This window comes from Gallinula chloropus (genome assembly GCF_964237585.1).
Source record: "Gallinula chloropus genome assembly, chromosome: 8".
Taxonomy (NCBI): Eukaryota; Metazoa; Chordata; class Aves; order Gruiformes; family Rallidae; genus Gallinula; species Gallinula chloropus.
Window position 1 is genome coordinate 10,094,706 of NC_140093.1, and position 25,958 is coordinate 10,120,663.

The 25,958-nt window shown below is 39.2% G+C and overlaps 1 protein-coding gene across 1 annotated transcript in view; it reads left to right on the top strand.

The window, feature by feature from the left end:
* Positions 1-22,617, top strand: part of ATP13A3 (ATPase 13A3) — a 54,902-nt gene extending 32,285 nt beyond the window's left edge. Inside the window, exons 11-34 of the mRNA XM_084267718.1 lie at positions 162-293; positions 1,310-1,489; positions 4,393-4,550; positions 5,134-5,322; positions 6,408-6,469; positions 6,987-7,137; positions 7,607-7,723; positions 8,558-8,575; positions 8,666-8,819; positions 8,908-9,028; positions 9,614-9,738; positions 10,642-10,820; positions 11,324-11,446; positions 11,530-11,609; positions 12,244-12,286; positions 12,384-12,493; positions 13,315-13,411; positions 14,272-14,344; positions 15,184-15,361; positions 16,021-16,217; positions 16,658-16,746; positions 16,944-17,024; positions 20,735-20,824; positions 22,348-22,617. Of these exons, the coding sequence (XP_084123844.1) occupies positions 162-293; positions 1,310-1,489; positions 4,393-4,550; positions 5,134-5,322; positions 6,408-6,469; positions 6,987-7,137; positions 7,607-7,723; positions 8,558-8,575; positions 8,666-8,819; positions 8,908-9,028; positions 9,614-9,738; positions 10,642-10,820; positions 11,324-11,446; positions 11,530-11,609; positions 12,244-12,286; positions 12,384-12,493; positions 13,315-13,411; positions 14,272-14,344; positions 15,184-15,361; positions 16,021-16,217; positions 16,658-16,746; positions 16,944-17,024; positions 20,735-20,824; positions 22,348-22,545 (2,945 nt within the window). The 3' untranslated portion in view covers positions 22,546-22,617. The remainder of the gene's footprint in view (positions 1-161; positions 294-1,309; positions 1,490-4,392; positions 4,551-5,133; positions 5,323-6,407; positions 6,470-6,986; positions 7,138-7,606; positions 7,724-8,557; positions 8,576-8,665; positions 8,820-8,907; positions 9,029-9,613; positions 9,739-10,641; positions 10,821-11,323; positions 11,447-11,529; positions 11,610-12,243; positions 12,287-12,383; positions 12,494-13,314; positions 13,412-14,271; positions 14,345-15,183; positions 15,362-16,020; positions 16,218-16,657; positions 16,747-16,943; positions 17,025-20,734; positions 20,825-22,347) is intronic.
* Positions 22,618-25,958: the final 3,341 nt, after the last annotated feature.

Here is a 25,958-nt window from a genome sequence, read left to right on the forward strand (position 1 = left end):
AATGGCTTTTTCTGGATTTTTCAAATCCTTTTCATTATGCTGTTAATAAAATGGAGTATAATCTCAGTTGTCACCAGCTGGATCTTGGCTCTGGTGAACTTTATCAGGTTTTGTAGATGACAGCTATTTTTAGGTAAATTTGTTTGTTCTTCAACACTCAGAAATAGAGGAAATCCTTTCCACCGACCTTGTGCCTGGAGATATCATGTTGATTCCATCTAGTGGGACAATTATGCCCTGTGATGCAGTACTTCTCAGTGGTACTTGCATTGTAAATGAAAGTATGTTAACAGGTAAAGTAAACTTGATACATTCTTGTGTTGGGTATGTGGGTAAATGTATTAGTTCATACCTCTGTGTGTGCTTAACTTGCAGTAGTGGCTATGTTTGCTTTGCTTGAAGCTTTGTTCTTGCAATTACATACGCTCCAAAGTACTTACGTGCTTGTTCTCTGGTTATCTGCAACAGCTTCTTGGTACTGCTTGGCAGCTCCAAAAAGGAATGATGGTTTCTTGTTGTAAAGCTTTCTTCTTGATAGTTTGTCTTCCTGCCTAGCGACTTTGTGTTCTCAGACCAGATGAAGTTCTGCAGTTTGCTTCTTCAGAAGATTTTTGCCCAAATGTTTAGCCCCTTCCAAGACTGGAGGTAGCGAGTAGAAGTTTCTGCAGTATTTAAAACCAGAAATTATGTCAAGCTGTACTTCCATACTGTGAAACCTGGTATACTGATCTGTTTGAAGGACAGCTGCAGTAACTAGGGTGGACCTTTTGTTATTCCTAGGTTAACCTGTCCAAATTGGCAGTGTATAGAAAATTGGAGTTCAGAGATTGTGCCATTTATTATGTTCAATTCTTTCATTATACGTAAACCTTTTGCTGCTGCTAGTTACTGATAAAAACCGATTGCAGCCCTACCTTGAGTGTACTCAGTCACCAGAGGAGCTGAAAATAATTTCCTTCAGCTTCTGGTTTTTCTGAGTAAAGATGGGGTGATGACTTGTACCAGGAGAAGAAAGCTTGTCCTGTTTTCTTTCCATGAACTGTATTTGACACCTGTCTGATTTGAAGGAAGAGGTACAAAAGCTGTATTGGTGTATAACAAATAAGACCTATATAGGTTTTGGATAAGGCATCTGCTGTGCTGAGGCTAATGGGTGAGACTCTACCTAGTAACGTGCTGAAAGGAACATGACTTCTTCCCCAAGTCTGCTTCTGTGCTGATAAAGTGATATTATATTGTTCTACTTGAAGTTAAGGAAAGAAATGTCTATTCTTATTTGATCTTGCTTAGAGACTATTTTTCTATTAAGGTGAAAGTGTTCCTGTCACAAAGATTAATCTGCCAAATCCTTCAGAATATCCGAAAGCAATGGGAGATGAAATATACAGCCCAGAAGCGCACAAGCGGCACACTTTGTTCTGTGGAACCAACGTCATCCAAACCCGTTTTTATACTGGAGAATTGGTCAAGGCTCTAGTAGTGAGAACAGGTATCTATTGTTAATGTACTACTTGCTTTTGTAGGTGTGTGTCAACTGACGCTTGCTAACGTTGCTAAGTTTGGACGAGTACGCCCTAGACAGTTTGATAAATGTCTTGCAACAGTAGTAAAACTAGATAATGGCCTGGAGAGCATCAGTTGGCAAGCAATAAAGTGCTGTAGCATCAGTTTAAAACTTACCTGAAGGTATTTTCAAGCCCTTTAGATGTCTTTTGCTCATGCTCTTTTGAAAAGGCTTGGCATAACTTGGGGGTAGGTGGGTAGTGTGGAATGGCTTATTTCTGTGCAGTCATTGGCAATGTCAGATGGTTTTCTTTGCCCATAATTTTGTCAAAGAACATGGTATTTGCTGTAAAACTGTGTCTGATCTAGCCCTTTCTACAGAAGTGCTTATTCATGCTAATATGTTAAAGGTTTGTGTTCAGATAATACAGATGTTCTATTAAAAACAATTGTACAGACTGTGGGATTTTGCTTTGCAAAGGTGATCTTAAGAAAATCACCACACAATAGCTATACTCCAAGCTATGATAGAATTGGATAGAATAAATTTGACAGTATTGACAAGAACGCTACATAAAATAAGTTTTCCAACTAATAACTTTATCCTAATTAGCTTCCTCCTGTAATGTCTTCAGCTTCTGTTGGTCTGTTTTAGCTGTCAGTGTTCTGATTTTTTAATGAAATTCGTTAATGTCTTTCCAGAGGCTTTTATTAGTCTTTTTTTCAAAGAAAATAAATATTTCCCTTCTCTTGAACACATTTCCCCTGCAGTAATATTAATCTCAACTTCTGTTGTTTCTTAAATAAAGCATTTTGTGTGCCAGCTTGATGTGTATGTACAATTAGGTGGTTTAAAACAAGAACAGAAATGAGCTGCTTAAGACTTTTCTTCTGCTCAGCAGGAAGGATAACGCTTTTGTTTAAAGGCTGAGACTGCGGTCTGGAACCCTTACAAGGAGAATCATAACTGCTTGCAGCACACAGTCTTACTACCCTAACATCTGAAGGCATTTTTTTTCAGTCTGCTCTTTGCCCATGGCAGGTCACAGTTATCTCCTGGGCTGTAAACAGGACCACTTTAGCTCTGTGAACCTTGTTCAACTTTTATATATGAACAAGTATTTTTTTCCTCCTGTGCATCTCTGTAGAGAAGGGAACAAAGGGATATAGAATCTTTTCTGCTCTGTCCAGTTCACAGGGACAGCTTTTAGGCACATAGGGAATTTCCCACTCCACAGAACTGTCACAGAACATGTCACAGCCCATGTAGCTTCTTGCTCCTAAGGTGTCTGATAGTAAGAGCTGGAGTAATTCTTACCTAGTCAGATATAAGTACAAATTCCTTTGAGGAGAGGAGATAATACAAAATTGAAGATACTACAAAAATTAGTCCTTAAAAGAATTCTGGGAGAGCAGAGCTTCATGTGGTTGTGTGCTAGGACCCATAATCTTGCTGTAAATCAGGAAATAAGATTGATCTGCTGGGTCTGTGCTCATACTACTGTTCTGACTTCAAACTTTAGCATGAAGTGTTTGATGGGACAGCCAAAATGTACATAAAATACCGATGAACTAAATGTTTGGGGTTTTTTCCTCACTGAAAGTCAGTTCATGGATAAGTTAGTGCATATGTCATTGTGGCTCATATTGTAACAAATTTGAAACTGGTAAATATTTTTAGAGAACAGGGATGCTGATTGAGTCTATCTGTATGTCCAGTGTATTCTCCAGACACCACATGAGGCTTTCAGTTGGTGTGTTCCAGCCACTGTGGCTACAGAACCTTCTGCAAAATTATTTTTAAAAGGTCAAAAGTAGTTCGTTGGGGTTCTGGTTGGGGTTTTTGTATGGGGTGTGTGTGTTTGGTTTTGTTTTGGGGTTTTTTTTGGTTGGGTTTTTTTTTTGTTTGTTTGTTTGTTTACTTTATTGCTGTGTTGAATTATGAAGCATTGATGACTAAACACTCAAGTACATATTGACATGCTGGATTTCTCTGAACAGGCCCAAAGTGTTTATTCTGCAGTAGCGAGTTTAAAGCCTGAAGGCTTCATGCTGTGTTCCTCTTGTGATGAGGTCATCCTCTTTCAGACTGATGCAATAGGTGCTTCATTCTGGTAGTGTCTTGTATGCCGAGTATCAGTATGGAGGGCTTAGACTTTGCTGGGAGGGCTGGCAGTTTGAGAAGCTGTCAAGGAGCTGCCACTGTTCTAGCAGACCTGGCATTGATATTTGGGTGGTAGTAATAAATTTTGAGGTCTAAGCAGATACAAAATGTGTTGGGCACTGGTGTTGGCCTGCTAACATGCTGAGGTAAAGGTTCAAGGAGAATCTCAGAGTGTCTGTTGGTTGTCTGACTAGGGCTCCCAGAAGTCCAGTCTCCTAGCTGAGGTGTCAGAATGCAATGAGGAGGTGGGCTTCTCCAAAAGATGACTCCATGTGCTGCAGGTTTTATTTCTGATTCTCTGTTTCTGGCTGTCAGGAGCTTACAGAGACGTGCTACTTAAGTTTGTAAAGCTGGACTCTCTAACTTCATTTTCTTTTTGCAAGGACTGGCACAATTAGACAAGTAGTAGCTCTGCACAGTCAGGGACAAACTGCACTACACCAAACTCTCCCAGGCCAAACTGTTTGGGGGTGTGCTGCTGCTGTAGAAGAGGGGTTTGTTTGCATCAGCAGCATGTTGCTGCCAGAGGAGAGAAGCACATGGTATGATGGGCACGTATGTCTTTGAAGCACCTTAATTACTGTATTGCAAAACATCTCCTACTGTGTATTGAGAAACAAGTCTTAATGAAATGAGTAGCTTAAGGGTTTCATTGAAGTTTTAATCTATTTGAATAGCTTTGTTCTTGTTTATACTTTTAATGACTTTTTCCTTCTTATTTCTAGGCTTCAGTACTGCTAAAGGACAGCTTGTTCGTTCCATACTATATCCAAAGCCAACTGATTTTAAGCTCTACAGAGATGCCTATTTGTTTCTCCTGTCTCTGGTAGTGGTGGCAGGCATTGGGTTTCTTTATACAGTTGTCAATAGCATCTTCAATGAGGTATGTTTTAATTTCTTGTCCAGAACTTTTTTTAGTACAAGGTTGACCATGACTTCCAACACGTGTCAGAAAATCCAAATTTGATTTTTAAGTGAAATTTTCTTGTCTTTCTAGTTCCGTGATACAAAGTAAAGTTTACTGAGAACAAAATTCAGCAGAGAAGCACAATTTTAATGTGTTACAGTGAAATTTGAGCTTGCCCAATTGTACCATCAGACTGATGCCCAGTTGGAAGAAATAGGATGCAGCATGTCTAAAGCATGGTGCAGGCAAAAAAATTGAAACCAAGAAACTGACAACCAATGACCTTGGAATTTCTTTCTCTCCAAAACTTGTAGTTTCACTGCTTTAATCTATTTGTAGGGAGCAAAGTGAAAACTGAAAGTGTTATGGGTTGTGGATAGTTTAAGATTGGATTATCATGGTTGCTGAGGATGGGTGAATGATGGGCAATCCAGAACACGCTGTACTGGGGAAAGCAATGCGTGGATTTTGCTTTTGGTAACAGTGATGTAACGCTTCAGTGGGATAGTGAATCTTTAGATAGTGAGTCCTTGTTCCTTAACTCTGACCTTTGTTGCAGGTTCCAGCTCATACCATCATCATTGAGTCCCTTGACATTATCACGATCACGGTGCCTCCAGCGCTCCCTGCTGCCATGACTGCTGGCATTGTTTATGCACAAAGAAGGCTGAAAAAAATTGGCATCTTCTGCATCAGCCCACAAAGGATAAATATTTGTGGCCAGCTGAATCTTGTGTGTTTTGATAAGGTTAGAATCATAGAATCATAGAATGGCATGGGTTGGAAGGGACCCCAAGGATCATAGAGTTCCAACCCCCCTGCCACAGGCAGGGACACCAACCTCCAGCCTGGATCTACACAAGGTTGCCCAGGGCCCCATCCAGCCTGGCCTTGAACACCTCCAGGGACGGGGCATCCACTACTTCTCTGGGCAGCCTGGTGCATTCTGAAACTGTGTTGCTACTGGGAGAGGCAACATATAATAAAAGGGAATTTGTATAGAATAGCAACTAGAGGAAAATTAATCACTTCATTATCGTCCAGATATTCAGCGTTTGCTATCTGTTAACTCACTTAGTTTGTTCTAAAAAGGTTTTGTAATAGAGCTGCTTTCTTATTTCTAAGACTACCAAGTCCTAACTTCCTACTGGCACCCCAGAAATGGAGGAGTTGGGAACTGTACGAGTTTGTTTTAGTGCACAGGCTTCTGGATAATTGAAGTGTGAGGTCCGGCTTGTTTCTCATTTTCCTTTATTTCAATGGAAAGACAGACTGGTGTATTTTATTATTATTATTCCTTAACAGAAACATGAGTGAAAACCAGTAATGCTACTAGCCAGAATCCTGTGTTTTACTTGATTATTTGATAAAATTTATATTCAGTCTTAATTTATCTGAGATCTTAAGTACCTACACTAAATGTGTTATTTCCCTTGCAAACATATCCCAGTTGCTGTTTTAGCTGTGTACAAAAAGTAGTACTAAGGGTTTAGTACCTGTTTTCTGTTGCCCCCCACCCCCTGAACACGCTGAACAATCATTGGGTTTGAAGAGTCTGTTTCTTTTGTCCCGTCCCCAAGGATGGGCATGATTGCTTGGAGTGTTGGTTGTTTTTTGGTTTAATTTGGTTTTTAACAAAGTTGGAACTTAGTTACTAGCAAAAAGCAGGGGAGATACTGTATTTTCTGTCCTGAAGTCTTTTTAAATGAAAACAAGCTATGTTGTTGGGGTGTAATTTGGATAGTTAGCTATTAATTTTTGCTTTACCTGGGGACAATGTGTTTCTGAAGGCTTTTTTTTTTTCCTTGTCATGCCATTTGGTTTATTTTGCAGACTGGCACACTTACTGAGGATGGCTTGGATCTTTGGGGAATTCAGCGGGTGGAAAATGCTCGGTAAGGTGCCGCTCAGAGGCGGTAGGAAACACGATGCTTAGTCACGCTCTAACAGCTTCAGCTGAATAAAAAATTCAGTGTGAGCTCCTATGTTTGTGTTTCTGTAATGAGCTCTAAGAATGCAACTGGAAATACTGTTTAGGTGTAATAAAAGTTGCGACTCCCTTAGGCTGAGGTGGAATTTAGTTTGTTACGGTCATCAGAATATAGCATGTCCTCCTAAATGATGAGTTGTTGAGCTGCTAAAATCAATTGAGTTAAATGCAAAATGATGAGAGGCCTGTGTGCAAGGAATCAAACTAGAGAGCGAACTAACACAAAGTGTTTGAAGTACCCAGCAATTGTGACTGTTCCTGAAGATTCCAGCCCAGAGTCTTATCTGTTTTCTGTGATGTGTGAAAATACGAGCGAAGAGACTCCTGCAGTCAATTTTCTTTTGTTAATCTAAACAAACCTTTTGAATTGGCTCATAATAAATAATTATAGTGCTAAGTATATTGTAACTTCATTGTTTTAGTTTCCTTTTGCCGGAAGAGAGGGCTTGCAGTGAGAGCTTGCTGAAGTCTGAGTTTGTTGCTTGCATGGCAACTTGTCATTCCCTTACAAAAATTGAAGGGGTACTTTCTGGGGATCCGCTTGATTTGAAGATGTTTGAAGCAATAGGATGGGTAAGTGTCTACTTGTTTAAAGAGAAGCAATGTTTTTAAGATCAGTAATGTGAAATTTCCTATGTTTGTCGTATGCAAGATAAGGCATCATTTGTCCCTTCAAGCTGTAACTGTGAAATGATGGGCTTCAGACAATGCCCTGTGTCAAAGGAAGTCCTAATAAGAAAATGACCGTAGAGTGTTCTGCATGACACTTCATAGAGCTGAAAGAATCTGAGCAGATAATTTACTGCTTTCTGATGATGTGTGGCAGGGTTTCAGCACATGTAACAAGTATGTAAAATATCTACGAGGATCGTAAGTTAACGGCTAAATTAAGACACTTAACTCTCACAGGAAATCTTGTTTAGAAAGATTATTGCACCTTGGGCTGACTTCCAGAGCTGCCTTTTTTTTTTTTCCCATGAAAATTGCTTTATGAGAAAATCAAGTTTATTGAATGTATAAATTAATGGAGTGTTTTTAATAGATTTTAGAAGAAGCCACTGAAGAGGAAACAGCCCTTCATAATCGAATCATGCCGACAGTGGTTCGACCTTCAAAACAACTTCTTCCAGAATCCAAACAAGCAACAAATCAAGAAATGGTATGAAAATTAAAATAAATTATTTGAGTTAAATTAATCCTTTGTGTTAAATACATTTTACCATATGCCGCTGTTCTGGCTGATACAACTCAGGTTCAAAACTGTGTGGTTTTGTTGGGGGTTTTTTGATGGCAAAGATAGTGAAGAGATGTTTAAACTGTTGAAGAAGGTGGTTCAATATATGCCACTGTTGAGGTGCCCAGACTGATTGCCAGCATTATAAGCAGTCTGTAAGAGTAATAAAGTAGTGTAATGATTTTTGAGCTTACATGTTTTAATATTAGTATTGTTATCAAATTCTTACTGTGCTAATGAAGTGCTTAGGAGTGCTCACCTTGCAGTTTCAGTGAAAACAATTGTTTGTTAACTCACTGCATGGTACAGAATTCTTGCCACCATTGTATCTTAGAGATGTGTGTTTTAATTAAGTGCTGAGTTAAAAGTAGTATGTCCTTGGCAGATGTAAAATTTTCTTCAGTCTGCATTTTGAAGCTTTGTGTTTTGTTTTGGTTTTTTTTTAAGACAGTTGGAAAAACTTAATTGTGGACATACTGTGATATGCTGTAGCACTTCAGTTATTTACATAGGCTAAACAGACAGAGGTGGGACTATGAAAGGCCTTGCAAATTCTGATCAAGAAATCAAGCTCTAAAATTTTTCTGTCTCTCACAGGCAGTTAAACAGATGTAGTATGTTCATCTTTCCTTAAGTCCATTGCAAGTAGTGTGGCTTTATATAGAGTGCTGTGTAGATTGATACTTAAATAGTTTGTAGCTGGGAAAAAATACTTTACAAATATTTCCAGTAAAACAAACTTATTTTTTCTTTTTTTAGGAATTGTTTGAGCTTTCTGTAAGTATGCTTTTTCAATTAAGCATGTTTCTCTTTCTCAAAACGTACGTGGATGTAACCTTTTTCTTCCTTCCTTCCTGCATGACACAGACCGGTTACGAGATTGGAATTGTGCGCCAGTTCCCCTTTTCTTCAGTTCTGCAGCGTATGTGTGTAATAGCCAGAGTTCTAGGGGAGAAGAGAATGGATGCTTACATGAAGGGTGCCCCTGAAGTGATTGCCAGCTTGTGTAAGCAGGAAACAGGTAAAGGAACAAACTGTTTTTATTTCTTGCGGAGTTCAGCTGTAATGTGAATAATTTTAATAACTCTAAGCTTGCCTCTTTTTTCAAGTTCCTGTTGACTTTGAGTGTGTCCTGGAGGAATACACTAAGCAGGGCTTCCGAGTTATTGCTCTTGCTCACAGAAAATTGGAGTCTAAGCTGACATGGCACAAAGTCCAGACTATTAATAGGTAAGAGTAACTTCACTTTTTTAATAAGTAACAGGCTTTAAAAGCTGCATGCTTTGGATTCATTATGAAATGTTTCTTTTTGTTCAAATCAGTTACTTTTCTTTAGCTTTTTCTGCCTTGACATACATATTTCTCGGTGCGTTCTTAATTTGTACCCTGGACAGTACATTGGCATTGAAGATAAGGAAGTTTTTCTGCAATAATGTGAATTCTGGAGAACACGTTTTAATATTGAAAATAACTGTAATAATAATTCTTTATGATGATTAATTTATGCTAATGTGGCAGAAAACTTCTTCATATTTCTTTGTTACATAAACATACATAATTATCTGTGTCTATTAAAGACAATGGCAGGTAGTGGAGTAGAAGCCCTCCTGTGCACATGTGATCTTAAACAAGAGAGATAAGTGTAAATTAATGTGAATTATGATCTCTCTCTTGTCACTTTTTATAAAGCAAATGCCTTACTTTTCATAGTTAAAAATAAACATTACTGTTTATTTGTTTAAACATTTATTGATAAAATCAGGCTCTTTAATCTACAACTTGTAATTTTTATACTTCTTACCTTCTTTTCTGCAGAGATGCTATTGAAAGCAACATGGATTTCATGGGGTTAATTATAATGCAAAACAAACTAAAGCAAGAAACCCCTGCTGTACTTGAAGATTTGCATAAAGCCAACATTCGCACTGTCATGGTTACAGGTTAGGATGTAGATGTTCATACTCAAAAGATAAAAACTCCTCTCTCTGGCTGCATCTTAGTTACAGTGTATGAAGCCAAACTTTAGTGTCAGTAGGCTGGGATGATGCTGTATTTATAGCAAGAGGGAGGTTTAGAAGCTGTGATGAGAATATTCAGACATGTTTGTTTTTAGGTGAATGAGGCTTTCATGAGTCAGAGATCAGAAACCAGCACGCTGATTAATTCTGCTTTGTAGCTGCCTGTCTGCAGCTCCATGCACAAATTACCTTATCCTAAACTGAAGGATAAAAAAACCTTAGAAGTGTTCCAAATCAGAGTAGGTGATAGTCCTGTTTTAATCTTAATGACTGACCCTGCTTTGAGCAGACAGTTGGACTAGATGACCCCCTAAGGGTCCCAAGACTTTGAATTATATTATGATGAGTCAGTCTTTGTTGTATTTTGGTTTTCTTGTAAGAGTAACATCTTATGTTCCCATAAACGAGTTAGGTATTGGTGTGCAGTGTTTTCCATACAAGGTGCATGTTTGCTTTTAAGTCTCAGGCATTGCAACTTTGAAGTAAGGTTTTGATAGGTTAGCAATACAACTCAGTGTTTGAGTGTTCTGTGTCCATGTTTAAACAGCAGGGTCTAAAATGTCTGCATGTGTTCTGCCTGATCTTCAGTAAGTACCAAGAATGAGAAAGAAACATACAGAGTTTCTAGTGATGCTAGTCCAGGGAAAGGGTTTAATGGGCTAGACTTTTACCTGTAGGCTTGATTTGCCCTAAAGCAGTGACAGATGTTAGGCAGACCCTCCTAGTCTAAAACTGGTTTTGATAGCTTTGCTTTTATATGGAATATCTGTATGTGGTATTGATCCTTTTCTAATGGAAACCTTTTTAAATGCAATTGTTTAACAGGGGATAACATGTTAACGGCTATCTCTGTGGCCAGAGACTGTGGAATGATTCTACCTCAGGATAAGGTCATTATTGCTGAAGCACTACCTCCAAAGGATGGGCAGGCTGCCAGGATCAACTGGCATTATGCAGATACCCTCGCAAAATGCACTAGTTCATCACCAGCCATAAACTCAGAGGTAACAGGAACAGTATAATGCCCTTAGGGTGTAAGCAGTTAGTTTAACTGTTGAGTTTCTTTTTATTTACTTGGTTAAGTAGCCCATTAGCTGTTAAGTGTCAAATCAAAATTGATGTACTGTGTACTAAGTTAACTTTCAGAGCTTAAAGTACCAAGGAGTAGTAAAACAGCTGGGGGAGCTAGTTTTTCAACCATGATGTGACATTTGACATTTTAGTTTTGCAGGAGACTCCACACCCACACTCCCCCACCCACCCACACATACCCCCTCCACTGCCCATTTCAGTGTGTTAAGGCTGTTCTAGTTGCTTGTCATTGAAACATTAAACCACACTTTCTTACTACCAAGTAAGCATTTTCATTATATGAGGTTTTCTTTCAAGTAATGTTCTTAGAAACTTGATGTAGGACCTTTAGGAAGACCTCTGTGAGTATTAGTTTGAAATGACAAGCTGTCTGTGTAAATAAACTACAGCTAGAGTATTAAACTACTTTTGATAGGATATTCCAGTTAAATTGGTCCATGAAAGCCTTGAGGATCTCCAGATGACCAAATACCATTTTGCAATGAATGGAAAGTCATTTGCAGTGATTTTGGAGCATTTTCAGGACCTGGTACCCAAGGTGAGCACTTTACTTGTGTATAGGTGCTTTTGGTGGTGAACATTCTCTGTCCTGTGAGCATTAAGAAATCTTTTCTCTTGCAGCTTGTGTTACATGGCACTGTGTTTGCTCGCATGGCGCCTGATCAGAAAACTCAGCTGGTGGAAGCTTTACAAAATGTAGAGTAAGTATTTGCTTAAGCACAGAGAGCAGGGGAGTTGAAAGAGTGTTCAGTGTGTTAGGAAGAAAACTTACTGTATGCAAGATGGAAAAGGCTGCGCTGATGAGTTGGTAAATCGGCCTGTGAGCTGAGCAGGAATGAGAGTAGTACCATCTGCTGGCTAGTCGTGAAAATTTCAGGCTTTCAGTGATGAATAACCAAACTGACTAACATATTTGATAAATCTGATTGCTTGACTCAATAAACAAATCAATCAAATGTCGTTGGTGTATTAAAGAAGTATTAATGAGATGACTTTTGATCACATATGGTCAATATACTGTCCTATAGTAGCTTGCAGCTATACAAAATAGTGCCAGAGTCTCTTTCTAGAGCAAAGATAGTTTAGATGACGTTGGAATGATAGGGGCTGATAACCATTATCGGTTTAATTGGTGTGGATAAATAATCTTAGTTTTCTCTCTGCTTCCTTGTGTGTATAATGGAAACAGTAATTGTCTGTCAGCATTAACCATTGCTCGTTATTAAGCAAACCTTGAATAAGTTAAATAATGTAGAAGCATTTAATGACATGAGCTGTGAATGGGCTGTGAGTAGGGAATGGTCCAAGATGCTGACATCTGTTTGTTTTTTGCAGTTACTATGTGGGCATGTGTGGAGATGGAGCAAATGACTGTGGCGTAAGTATTTGTTCATTCTCTGTACAGAGCTGCTCAGTTAATTTTAACAGCTGAAAGCAAGTTTTTAAATGTGCTTTATTTTAATATTAATTGGCAGGCACTAAAGAGGGCACATGGTGGTATATCTTTGTCTGAACTGGAGGCTTCTGTGGCATCACCATTCACTTCCAGGACACCTAGTATTTCCTGTGTGCTAAAGCTGATCAGGTAATGACACTTATGGTGAAGTAAAATGCGTTTGTGCAACTCATTTTATGTTCCCTAAGTTAGTGTATGTTTGATGCAATAGGAGGCCAATAGGAATTAAAGAACAGGCTGTATGTCTTAGTAGGTCTGTTTCTTTACTGAAGGTACTCTGAGCAAGGGCTTGCCATCGCATGATTTACTATTTTGTTATAAACCCCATTGTTCAAGTAAAGTTAATTCTTTAGCATGGGAATATTTAGTATTTAATTTGATGTCTGAGTGACTATGTTAGGTTCCATAAATGCTGTGTCTATTTGCAAGCAGTAATATTCCTCATGCTACTGCTCAGCACCATAGAAAGTAGAAAACAAATTTTCTCACTAGGGTTTGACCAATTTTTGATTCTGGAGTTGGAAATTAGGTAATAATTTTGGATAAACATCAGCCAGAGAAGAATCTAGTTAAGTCTGTGTGGAACTAATGAATTAATGCATAATCAGAAATGTTTCTGAAGTCAGCAACTGTGTGTGTGGCTGGCTGCACGTTCATTCAGTCCGGGTAGTAAACTACTGCTTCATAGGTGCTTTTGCAAGCAGCCTGCATTTCAAAGCCTCTGTTGGAAAACCACAAAGTCCAAAGAACACCAGAATAAGGAGGTGGCTCAGTTCAGAAGGCGTGTTCACAACTTTGATGTACTTGAAAGTCCATTCTGACCCCTTTTTTTTTCCATTTGTCTTCAGCCTGATGTCCCTCAAAGGATTTGCTGATAGGTTTAATTGCAGCTAACATTTGGCTAAGCAGAGTTCAGCTTTCTGGTTACATGATTGCATTTGTTTTGACAGGGAAGGCCGTGCTGCTTTAATAACTTCCTTCTGTGTATTTAAGTTCATGGCATTATACAGCATTATCCAGTACATCAGTGTTACTCTGCTATATTCTGTAAGTATTTTGTTGTGCTTAAGCAGCGTCAATGTAAATCAGAGATCTGAAAGCTGATGGATATTTAATGTAAATTGTTGTAAGTCTCTCGGAGTACACAACATCCACATCCTAAAAAGCTCTTTTTGGACTAAAAGTATTGTTAGTATTTTTTGCCTTTTTTAATATGAACTGTATGAAAAACAGAGTATTTAAAAACAATAATTAATGCCTGTGAATATAAAGTCTCTACAATGGGAAGCCCAAGTAAGCATATAAATTCAAGAAAATTACTATTTTCTGTAATTTAAAAACTCGACATTTTAAAATAGTCAAACTTGATGTAAGGGCCATGCATTTCTTTTATGTAAGGATTGAAAGAGTGCAACTGCAAGTGTTAGAATGGGGGAAGAAGCAAAATGGTGTGTTTGCTGTTAATGGGATTGAGATCACAATACAGCATGTGGTCAAAATCCTGTTTTAAATTTGTATTCTGAGCAATAAGCATGCAAAGTATCAAAGGACCTTTGAGGCAGAAATTTTGACAACTGTATGACTGCACAGTAAGGTTATGGAGTTTAGAGAACTGTGGGCCTAAGCTATTCCACTGGTTTGTAAAATTCACTGATGTAAGTTTGATTAGAAACAGATTTCCGTTGCAAATAACTTTTTGCATCTTGAAACTGAAACTGTTTCATACCTTGATAGTTCAGGAATTGATCCATGGATTGTAGAGTACTCCTGCAGATAAGTAAGCCAGTTCGATAAGAGACTGTCTTGTTCATGAAGTGTAATTTAAAGAATGAATGCAGTATGAGCATCACTGAGATGTTTCTTGGTTTGAAGGGATTACCAATGTTTCAGTTGTAATTTCTGTCTAGATCCTGAGCAATTTGGGAGATTTCCAGTTTCTCTTCATTGATTTGGCAATCATTCTGGTGGTTGTCTTCACTAGTAAGTATTGTGCTGAATTGCTGCTGCTGGCTTCTATGAAGTAGTTTTCACTTGGTCCCATTTTCTTTAATATCTAATTATATCTTGTTTGGGGTAAGCACTGTGACATACAGCTAAGATGTTGCTACTGCTACAGTATATGTATTTAAAAAATCAAACCACTGTTTACAGAGTTAGCTTCATCTGAAGCGTGTGAAATGTCCTCATGCACATATCAAGTTGTGGGCATGATCTTAGAAAATCAGTTCTTCACAGGGCAGGAAGTCCTGAATCGTGCCTAACATGAGGAAACAGGTCTTGGAAACAAAACAGGAATTGTTCTAGTATCGTGCTTCTCTGTGCTTTGATTTTTTTTTTGTGGTTTTGGTTGAACTTCTGTCTGCAAAATGTTATACATGGAAACTATTATCTAGTGCAGTATTTGCCTCTGCGTATGAACCTGGCACTCAGTTTGCTGGCTAATGGCAGAACTCCATTTCTAAGTTTAATAGAAACTGCTTCTTTGAAGCAATGGCAGACCAAAACTGAGGAGACAAGCCGTAAGTTCTTGTGGCAGACAAAAGAAATTTGGCCAGACACTACTAATTCCTTAAGTCTTGTGGCTTCTGTTACTGTCCCCCGCTGTCCTGTGCTGCTGGGGCTAAGCAGCCTGTAGAAGGCACTGTGGCATTACTCTGGTGTGATACAGTCTTTTCAAGGTGGTTTTGCATTTGCAGTTGTGGAGCAATTTTTAAGGTGATGTCATGAGCAAGCCATTCTAATTCCACAGAACAGAAGCAGGGGAATTCTTGAAAACCAAAATGATGTCATGTGTAACTTAATTTTCTTTCTCTTTGCAGTGAGCCTGAACCCTGCTTGGAAGGAGCTTGTTGCGCGAAGGCCTCCGTCAGGCCTTATCTCAGGTCCACTTCTCTGTTCCGTTCTGTCTCAAATCATCATCTGCCTTGCTTTCCAAATCTTTGGGTTTTTTTGGGTCAAACAGCAGTCCTGGTACGAGCCTTGGACAACGGAATCTGAGTAAGTGTTTCAGTGGCTCCATGCAGAATAGAATCAGGAAGCTATAGGCAATAATTGCTCTCTTTCTTTATTGACTCCCTTTCTAAATAAAGCTTCTGTATGGCAGCTTGATAGTCTACTGAATTATTTGTGAAAAGCACACTAATACATAGGAGTTCTTGGTGGCTGAAATGCAAAATTGAGGCAGAGCCAAGATGCAGGGTCTGACAACTCCTCAACTTAGGGGCAGTTGAGCTCAAAGCATGAAGTGCGTGGTTCAGAATTGGTTTAGCTCTTCTATTAGAAAGTTTTGTTGTCCTTGTTAGAGTTCCAGCAAATCAAAGTCATATTTCTGAAAATGAAGAGACGTATTTGGGTCTTTTTAGATTGCACTATTTTCTTCCCACCTCTTGAAAGTATATCTACAGTGATACTTTCAGTATGTGACCTGTACAGAACCTAGAAGCTGGAAGCATAAAAGAACTTGAAGCTTTGAACTAACAAAACCTGCTGCTTCCCTGCTGCACTTTTGAGTTATTTCTTACTACCTGCAATAGGTTTTCAAGGGTCAGCTTTATAAACTAGTGTTGCAATATGTTCTGTCTTTATTTTTGTGGTGAAGTAGGCTTTGTTTGCATCTTCTTAACCTGGTGTTTAATGTTTGGGTTTTTATTTTGTAGTGCGTGTAATGAGCATGTGTTGTATGCCACAAACACCAGCTCTGCACACAGTGGGAATGAGACTCTTGAGGAGGATGAACATTACATCAAAAATTACGAAAACACCACTTTGTTTTTTATATCCAGCTTTCAGTACCTCATAGTGGCAATTGTCTTTTCTAAAGGAAAGCCCTTTAGACAACCATGCTACAAAAATGGTAAGTACTTTCTTACTACGTACAGCTCCCAGTAAAATTCCAAGTGAGTGTGCACTTATCCATGGCTTGCTTACAACTCTGTGCCATTACAGTAGTAGTGTCACTAGGAGAACACAGTGCAGTTCTCTTCTGATGATCAGAGATAAGAACAGGGAAGCATTAAACTGTACAGAGAAAATTGTGTCAGCAGATGCTTGCTTAGGGTAGGTGTGAATATGTTCCAGCTCCACGAGTGAACCAGCAAAAAGTTGAATCTGGCCTTCTGTCTCTCTGTGGCTATCAGCACAACTCACATTGCCAAAACCTTCCTGGAAGGGAATTAGAGGGAGAAAAGAGGTTAATTCCAGGGATTAATGAAGGCATTTAATGAATACATGGAAAAACTGCCTAAAAATCTGATTGTGAGATGTTCTGATTAAAATATTTTGCTTCTTTTACAGTTCTGTTTGTTGTATCCGTGATAGTTCTTTATGTCTTCATATTTTTCATCATGTTGTATCCTGTTGAATCTATTGATGAATTTCTTGAGGTAAGATTCAGCAGATACCCAGGCATCTGAACTGCCTGGGGTAACTGACTTGCTGCCCCTTGGGCGAGCTTGACCCCTTTAGAGCTCTAACTATGCATTGGGGTGGGAAGGATGGTAAAATTTGTAACTCCAAGCCTGTTTTGAATGTGTGATTACTCATATGTGTGTTTCTAACCTCTGGCAACATCTCCTCACAGCTCGTGTGTGTGCCATATGAGTGGCGCCTAAGAATTCTCGTCATTGTTGTTCTCAATGCAATTGTATCTGTGCTGACGGAGGTAAGGAACTCAAATGGAAAAAATGCTTCTCCTGTTAAGTGTGGGGTTTTTCAGGGTACATGTTTGTCTTTTGTTTAGGAGTTAAGTGGTCACTACTTTCCTGTTAACTTTGTGTTCCTGAAAATGTTCTTGTAGACTTGAAGGTGTCCAAGTTTTCTGTTTTAAAAACACAATTTAAAAATGTTTTTTATTAATTAAAAAAAGAGGGCAGAAAATTGAAAGACTTATCAATTATTTCAGCTGTTTCCTAGGACAGTACCCTCCATATTCATTGGCTGTGTGAATTCAGTTCAAAATAACACAACATAGTAAAGATCTAAACAAAACCTTTAGGGGACCCCATCTTCATTCAGTTGGATCATACTCATAGCTTATTGCTCAGAATAATGCAGGTCTATAGAACTTGTTCATCTCTTCTGCTCCAAGTCCAGAAGTAGAGATGTTAATGTAAATCTGCTTTTTCCAGCCCTGAGCTTGTCCAAAGTCAGTCACTCTTCTTTAATTCCAGAGTTAATGTGGGCAGAAACATGCCCTACCTTTCATCCAGGTACCTTTGTGTTGTTTCCAGTAATCAGTTCGACAGATGCATCTTCCAGCACAAGTCTGGATTCAAAGCCAGACATTCTTCCTGTGGTTAGTTCTTCTCCCTGTTAAACTGATGCCTTATTTCCAGCCTGAATACATTTGGGTTTTGGTTGCAGCCATTAGCCATTATTTTTTTTTCCCCAGCAAGATGAAAAACCCTTTCAACAACATCTAGCGCTTGCACGTTATAATCATCTGTTTTTACTGTATAACTTTTTCTGCAGCTTCTAGTCAGTATTTCCATCACTATGTGAGGGATTGCTATCAGGTAACCAGCATAATGTTTGTTTGGATCATGCCATTTTGGCCTTTGAAGATTGCCACAGCATTAATCTTTCCAGTTGACTAATTGTTTCCCTTTTATTTGCAACTTAGTAAAAATCAACCAAAGGTGGTTGGTTTTTTTAAATACTTTAATCCAAATTATCAAGGCTTTGTGTTCAAAATATTGTTCCAAATAGGATTTACAGAATATGCTACTGGAAGGTGTTTCTCAGTGTTTTTACATGACAGCTGGTCTTTTCTAAAACATGGCAGTAGTTACGTGGGTTTTTGGCCTTGTTGACAAGCGTATCTTCTAAAGATCCTGTACCTTTCTTACATTGTCCTGTATTTACTCTGACCTTGCTTGTGATGTTTTCCTTTATGCCCCTTAATTCTTTCTTTTTTTTTTCTTCTACTAAACTACTAATAGTTTTCTTTTTACCTCCTTTTATTTATTTGTGTAAAGTTAAGTTTTACATATATTGCTGCCTTTGCTACTGAAACAAAATAGTTACCCCAAAGCTGCAGAACCCCAGCTAGTTTGTCCTCTGATAAATTTAAAGCCTCCTAGATAGAAATAATTTTTTCCTGTTTACATTTTCTGGTCAGTCCTGATGTTTCTATTACCATCTCTGGGAACTTGGCTTTTTTTGAAGCACTTTGGATTGAGCTTTGTGGTGATAAATGGAGTGCATCCATGTGGTATTGGTTACAACTTTCAGCCCACTGATAAACATTACAGAGAGAAACTTCTGCTGAAAAATTACTTTGTTCTGCAGATGATCTTGTTAACTGTTCCACAGCTTGGTGATGTTTCCCTTCTGGAAGTGTAAAGGGCTCTAGTAGTAAGTCTGCACCGCGTGTCAGTCCATGTATTGGCACGTGTCACAAGGGCCAGCGCTGGTACTCTGGCGTAAACGTTCATCATGTTCCACTCCTGGGCCTTTTTAGTTGCCACATCAATCCAGAAACTTCTGGGTTTCTAGTAAGCATAGCCTAAGCAATGTAATTACTCTAGAGGATTTGCTTTCATACAGTATTCAAACCCTACCCCCTCTTTTTCCTGTGCAGGGTTGTTACCATCTTTCAACACTTCAGTCACTTAATTGTCCTTACCCAAACTGGTAGGATGCTTTCCCACATTCCTTTTAACTGGACTTTTCTAGTTATCTTGTTGCCCATGCTTTGTGAGTGGAATAGAATAATTCTAGTATTTCATTTTCTTGACCTTAGTTCTTTGGGGCATTCTGCTTTCACTTAAAACCAGTTTCTTCTACTTTTGCTATTCCTTGGATGCTTTGTTTAGACATAGCTTGTCTACTGTGCGGCAGGTGTCCAACAGAAGCATTTAGTTTAGTGATCCTCAAATCCCAAACCTTGTGTTACAATACATGCTTCACCTTCCTTAACGTCCACCTGCTTTTGTCCTACCTGTTGAACTGTGTGTGTCCAACTCTGCAGCATTACTCTGGGCTCCCTGAAGCTTTTTCACATGGCACCAACTCTTTGGGTGCAGTGTGTGATGGAAAAATCTTGGGCTATTTCATTCCTTCACTTCCAGTATAGCTTACTGCCCTTCTATCCTCGTGTGCCTGGCTGGATTTTATGCTCCCTACGCGTTTTGCTACGGAGTTACTCAGAACATGACCTGTGGTACTTGGTATCTTGGAAAAGGTGCTGGTGGCATCTCCTTATTTCTTTTAACAAGGTACTTGATAGGTATATCACCTGTAATTTGTTCTGCTGAGAATAATTCCTCGGTAACTGTGTCTTTTAAGTGTCTCATAATGATGAGATACACCAGGGATTGGTTCTACCCTTTGTCATGCTTACCAGCTTGGCACTTGTGTCACACTGCAGTCACATATTGTTCCTTAATTGCTTCTACAACAGGAATGATTTCTGAATACGGTCATCCCAAGCGTGTTTTCTGAAAGGCTGTGTAAAGCTATTGCTCCTTCCATGTGGGTGCCAGACTAGGTTCACAAGGCACGCATATTCTTTCTGCCAGATGATACAAAATACCACACACCAAAGGCAGCTCCCAGCAGATGTTCCTCCTTTCCCTGATGCCTGACATAGCTAATCCAGACTGTCTTAAAAAATGAACATCTAACAAGTTGGAGATTTGCTGGCGAGTGCTTTAGAAGAGCAGTGTAAAATTCTGGTGTGTTATAAAAGCATAAGTGTTATGAAAGTCTGGGTGATCAACTGCTGTTTCTCAACGGCAGAAGTTAGTCAGACGTTAGAAATGGAACCTGTCCAAAGACCAGAGTTGCAGGCTCATGGCCATGGAAGATTCAGGTTCACACCTGTGTTACTGGGTTTATTCGAGTCCACCCACTCGGAAAATGCGAATAACCAGATGTACTGAACATGCTGTTCCCTTTCTGCCCTCTCTCCCCAATCTGTAACCGCTCCTACAGAATCCCTGCGGGCTTCCTGCTGGTGGCTCAGCTTTGCCACCCTGCTGAAGCTTTTTGGGGAACATCAACTGCAAATAAAGCATAGCTCCAGGCTGAAGTATGCTGTAACATTAAAGATGGTTTATGGGGAAACTGCTTTAAGCACTCATGTCTGTGGTGTTTCATGGGGTTTTGTTGAGTATTGAGACACATTAAGAAAAAGTGTATTTGATTTTTAGTTTAAAAAACATGGTTTATATTCTTAAACCTCACATGAGCACTTTAAGACAGAAATGTTTGTCACGAGTACAGACAAGTAACATAGACTCCGTTTTGCCTGGCGCTGAGTTAGTTATGCCTAACACACTATTGCAGGTTTTATTTGTAATATGCAACACTAACAACAAATGATCATTAGTTTCTTTAATTCTTCCCGCTCACCACACTGTCTCACAGAATGTCCTCCTTGATATGATCCTTTGGAAGGTTGTGTTCAATCGAGACAAACAAGGAGAATATCGCCTCACCATACCCCAGCCGCCCCAGGTTGGAGACTAGTATTTTGCTGTCATCATTTGAGTGCATGCAGATTAATTCAGTTTTGTCTTCTTTTATGATCTCTTAAGTGTCTGTTGCCTTGTCATAAGCGTAAGAGTGTTTAAATTCGATTACTGTAACTTGAATATTAGAAGGGAAGGCTTCTGGTTTTATGTTTTTCTCTTTGTTGACTCTAAAATGATACAGCTCTGCCTATAGGAACAGCAATGCAAACCCAGAGGATTGCTTTTAGGCCTCTTCTCACTGTACCTTCAGTTTTTGCACCTCAGCAAATTTTAGTTGTGTTGCCACAAATCAGCATGGGGACTGGGGAATGTCGTGATTTGCTCAGAAGCAGAATTGCTGATGCTGGGTCTCATCCAGTTCTTTATGAAATTAATTCAGTTTAGGGTTTTAGAACATGGTCTGTGGGAGCACTAACATATAGTATGTACATTCAAAACAAAGCAAAATGGCAAAAGGGAAGTGTGTTGTTACTGCTCCAGGTGGCTTAGGAGACTGAAGGATTTAGCTTCTGCTTTTCAAGTGGCCGTGAGTCTTGGTCTGGTTTGCCCCTCTGTCATTAGTACCTGAGAGATACCTGTGTGGATCTGGTTAAAACTGGCTTTTTCTTTAAGCCTCTCAGCTTACTACTTTTAGCTGGTTGCACATTTGTTCTCTTTAGAGTTGCCCTGTCTTATTTCTTGGCACTAAACTTGATTAGATGTGTTGGATTCAGATTTACGTTTGGCCTTTCAAGGTGTTTCAGAAAAAATTGCTTTGTGTTCACTGAAGAGTGGAGCTTGTGTTAAGGCTCAGGTTTGATTCAGTTTGCCACTTGGTAAAATTCAGAGCATGAAGCAAACCCTACAGAATATATGTCTGTTAATGGGTCAGCCCAGCTGGCGACAGGTACTCAGAGACACGAGAGGAATCCAGTGTTGAGGAGCAGTGTTTCTCTTCTCCACCTAGTTAAGTTATGTGCATTTAGGAATGGGAGAGGAAAAACAGTGAGGAAGGCTTAAGTTTGGTAGTTTGTGCCTGTTTATTAGTATGTGTAGGACTTGGGTTTCACAGTATCAGCAAGTTAAACTGTTCCATTCTTGGCGGGCTGCCTGCCTTCATTTAAACAGCTCACTGCCTAAAGTGTTTTGAGACTCTGGGATTTGACTGCTTTCTCTAGACCAGGCTTTTATTCTTAAATAGTAAACGCCATTTAATGGTGCCTGTTATACCTGTGTTTATTGAAACTATTATGCACTATGCACAAAAGCTGTGGGTGACCTTAGATGGTGCAATAATGCAGAATACCTAGGCTTTCTTAATGTTTTCTAAATGTAATTGGTGCCACAGTATAGGAGAGGTGATGCAACAGAAGAGTTTCTGTACTACACTTTCTAGGTCCAATATGACAATGAAATAGTAAATTAGAAATGAAGAGAATAGTTTTTCTTCTAGTGTCTTACTATATTGTTTATTATATTACTTTAGTCCTCTGCTAATCCAGTTTTCAAATCTGTTCACTTCTGCAGGAGGCTGTGGATCGCTGCGGAGTCTGTTTCCTTTCTTCCCTGTTTGGTTGCAGAGAGAAGACCCCAAAAGCCAAGTACATGCACCTAGCTCAGGAACTGCTGGTTGATCCAGAGTGGCCACCAAAACCCAGGACAACGACAGAAGCAAAAGTACCATCCCAAGAAAATGGTTCATATCAAATCATCACTGTAACGTAACAGAAGATCTTGGTGGCGTGTGTCTTGGTAGTAATATCCAGAAGAATGTAATTCTGACGCTTTATTTGAAATTGTGGCATACTAAAGGTCAAATTATGATGCAAATATTCCCAACTGTTTCATGTCCCTGAACACAGAGTTCGGAGCCAGACCTTACGGTTATACATTTTAAAAATGTAGGTTACCTTAGGCAAAACAAAAGTTTCCTTCCCCCTTCTTCTAAACTTCATTATTCCCAAATGAGGTGCATTTGAAGGTTTAAACTGCAGGGCAGTTAAAACAAGTCCACATTATTTGCCTGGAGTATCTTAAATCGTTGTTCTAACCTGCTTATCTGGGCACGTGCTCACGTAAACCCTATGATGTAATGGCTTCATGGTAGTACATAGAGGCACATGATAACCTTGTCATAGTTTGGGGGGAGGGGGTTAATACTCACTGTTGAAAAACTTTGTGCCTCAAAACGGTTCTGAAGTTTTTTGGTGTGTGTACCTCTTAAGTTTGTCCTTACTAGTGAGGAGTGTTTCCAGGTGTGAAGTATGGGGTTTAAGTTCTCATTCTTTAGTCTGCCGCAGCAGGGGTTGGGAATGCTATAGAAGCAATACGCTCTGTCCTTAAGAAGAAAGCACATTGCTTTCAAGTGGGTTCTTAGCTGCTTTTCTAGCTAACCCCAAGGAAGGGCTTAGGAGGCCTCCAGAGGAGGAGGCATTTGGCTGCACTCTCAAGTTTTTGGAGAAGGAAGGCTGGAGAATCTTAACGCTTTCTTCTGTCTCGTGTCATGTTACATTTAGCTATGCATTTCTCCACTGATCTTGCTTTTTCCAGCGGAAGGGTTGGATTATCCCTTTGTGGACCATGCTTTATTTGTAAAACTTAGGATAATTCTCCTACGTACCTTGAAGTAGTAAAGCCAGAGTTACTGCTGCAAGGGAAATGGGGCTGGGAGGGAGGAATATTTCCACATGCCCATGCTTGGTATTTGTGCATGTTAGGAACATACGCATTTCAAAGGGTCTGCCAGTGTCTTAAGCACTATATGTAGCTGTATGAAACAAAATTAAGAGAAAAATAGATGAGCTAAAAATCTGTCTTGCTGCAGAACTATAATGCTTATGTGGATTTTATTAAAAAAAAAAAAAAAAGGCCAAAAAAAGTAAAGCAAAGCTTGGATCGCCAACAATGCTGCTTAAGCACTTGGAGTAGCGATACATCATTTTGCCATTAGGCGGTGTCAAAACACAAGACCACTAGAAAAATAGATCTGCAAAGACACTTTTTATTAAACTACAATTTTCTTGCCTCCAAAAACATCTTCAACTTGCTAAGGTTGTTTTTTTTTAAAAGTCTTCTTTGGTGTCTTTGGGAAGATGATAAAAATGCTGACTCTTGATCAATCTGTTTTGACCAGGTGCAACTGACTGTTCAGACACCTTCAGGCTTCGGGAGGGGGTTTGGGGGTCTGGAGAAATCACAATTCTGTAGAGATCCCTTAGAGTAGTTGTGGAAGGAGGGCCCCAAACTCCTCGGCCAGCTGGGATCAGTTTGAATTGTGTGTATTCTGATGACGGAATTTGAGGTTTAGTTTTGTGTTGTCTTGGGGTATTTTTTTTAATTCCTGTGGAGACGATTGCATTCCAGCATTGTTTTAGTAATGGGATTTTTTCAGGTCAGGCCTGATTCCTTGTGCTGTGCTGCAAGGCAGCATGGACAGTGTCCCTCACTGCTCACGTGACGGTTTCTGCAGTGCTTGAGCAAACTGTGCCAATGGGGCATTTTAAAGTGGTGCTAAATGGTTTGGAAGACTTTTTCCTAGAACTTGGGAGTTCTTAGCAAGTTACTAGCACTTGCTCCTCATAAATAGCACATAGTATACTATCCTCTAGTCCAGCTGTCAACTCTCTTCCTGGTTTGTTTGGTTTTTCTCTTTGTTTGTTTGTTTTTGAGGGCTGGAGCAGGAAGAAGGGGGAAGTGGTTTTCTTAACATTCATTCAACAGAGCAGTGTATAAGTCTTACTATCCTGGCTTCTCAGGGTCAGAAACATCGAACAGCATTGGTAGCTTTTGAGGGGTCTGCAGTTGTGGACGTGGATAAATCTATTAATCACAAGCTTGAGTCAGTTGGCTACTTTCTGTCAGTGTTGATTTTACAAAACCTTTGTAGCATGGAATAATTGATGAAGAATAATTCTTAGCTGCGTAAGTAGTATTCAAATTTACAGAAAAGTACTCTTTTAGTTGAGAAATGTTACAAACCTATGCATCTTGGACCTGGGAGCTGTGACTTCTCCTTAAACACATAAGCTTTTGCTTTCCATTTCATTGACCGTTTTAGCTTGGTGGTTCAGTCAGAAGTGAAAGAAGATGTAGGTGTCTCTCCCTTTTATATGTTTTTATTTTGTCTAAACTGATAATGTCTCTTGGCTTGTTTGGTTTCTGAAGCTAGCCTTATTCTAGGTGATTTGGATTATCTAGAAAGTGAGGAGGAAACAGCTCATAAAGGTGAGTTTGTCTTTGGAGAACACTTAGGGGAGCTCTTGCTAACAGGTATCTGTTGCCAGATGTCTCCACTTGAGTGACTAATGGGTCACGAGCCTATTCAACTTGAATATTTTGCAAATGAGAGCTAGTTTCCTCACTGTATGTGTTCAGAGTTGGTAAATGTTCTTGAGGTTGCATGCTTGAGCTCTGACCTATTTGCTTCTGACGCTTAGTCAAGAATAATAAACTGGCTTTTCTGAGAATCCTTCTTGTTGTTGCAAGTTCAGCCACAGAGTAAGCTTTTGCATCTTCTGCAATTATTGGGATTTATGCCTTCCTGCCCAAGAGCTGAGTTTGGCCACCTATAATTTTTCTCATTTTGAGCAGTTTAGTTTCTTCTGGTTTTCAGAAATGCAGCAAACTCGGTCTGCACTCGCGTATTCGGCTTCTGCTTTTGAAGTAAGATGAAATTGACTTGTATTGAGAAGAATCTCTTCTATTGTTCACCTTGGAGCTCTCAGTTCAGGTGAACAGACCGATTTTTAGTGATCTCCACTAGATACTTGGTAGACATTTTCTTCCTGCTGTATATTTTGGCCTTATGTTGAGGAGTTGGATTTATTATTAAATTATTTGCGTATGCAGACTTTAATCTGTACGTATTTTACTTTGATGTATTAGGATTTGTAAATATTACTGATTTTTAAATATTATTTATGCACATACTTAAAGGACTGGTCTACCCAGAAAGCAATTGCTAAATAATAAATGTTACTTTTTAGAAATAAACTGCAAGATCATTAAATTGTATATCCCTCAGGGTTATTTTTAAAGCTGGTTGGTTTTTTTTTTCCTCTCCCCTTCAGATTCAACTAGCAGTAACTCTAGTTTTGTGTGCTGTAGAGCTAAATCTACTGTAAAGGAAATGCTGCGAA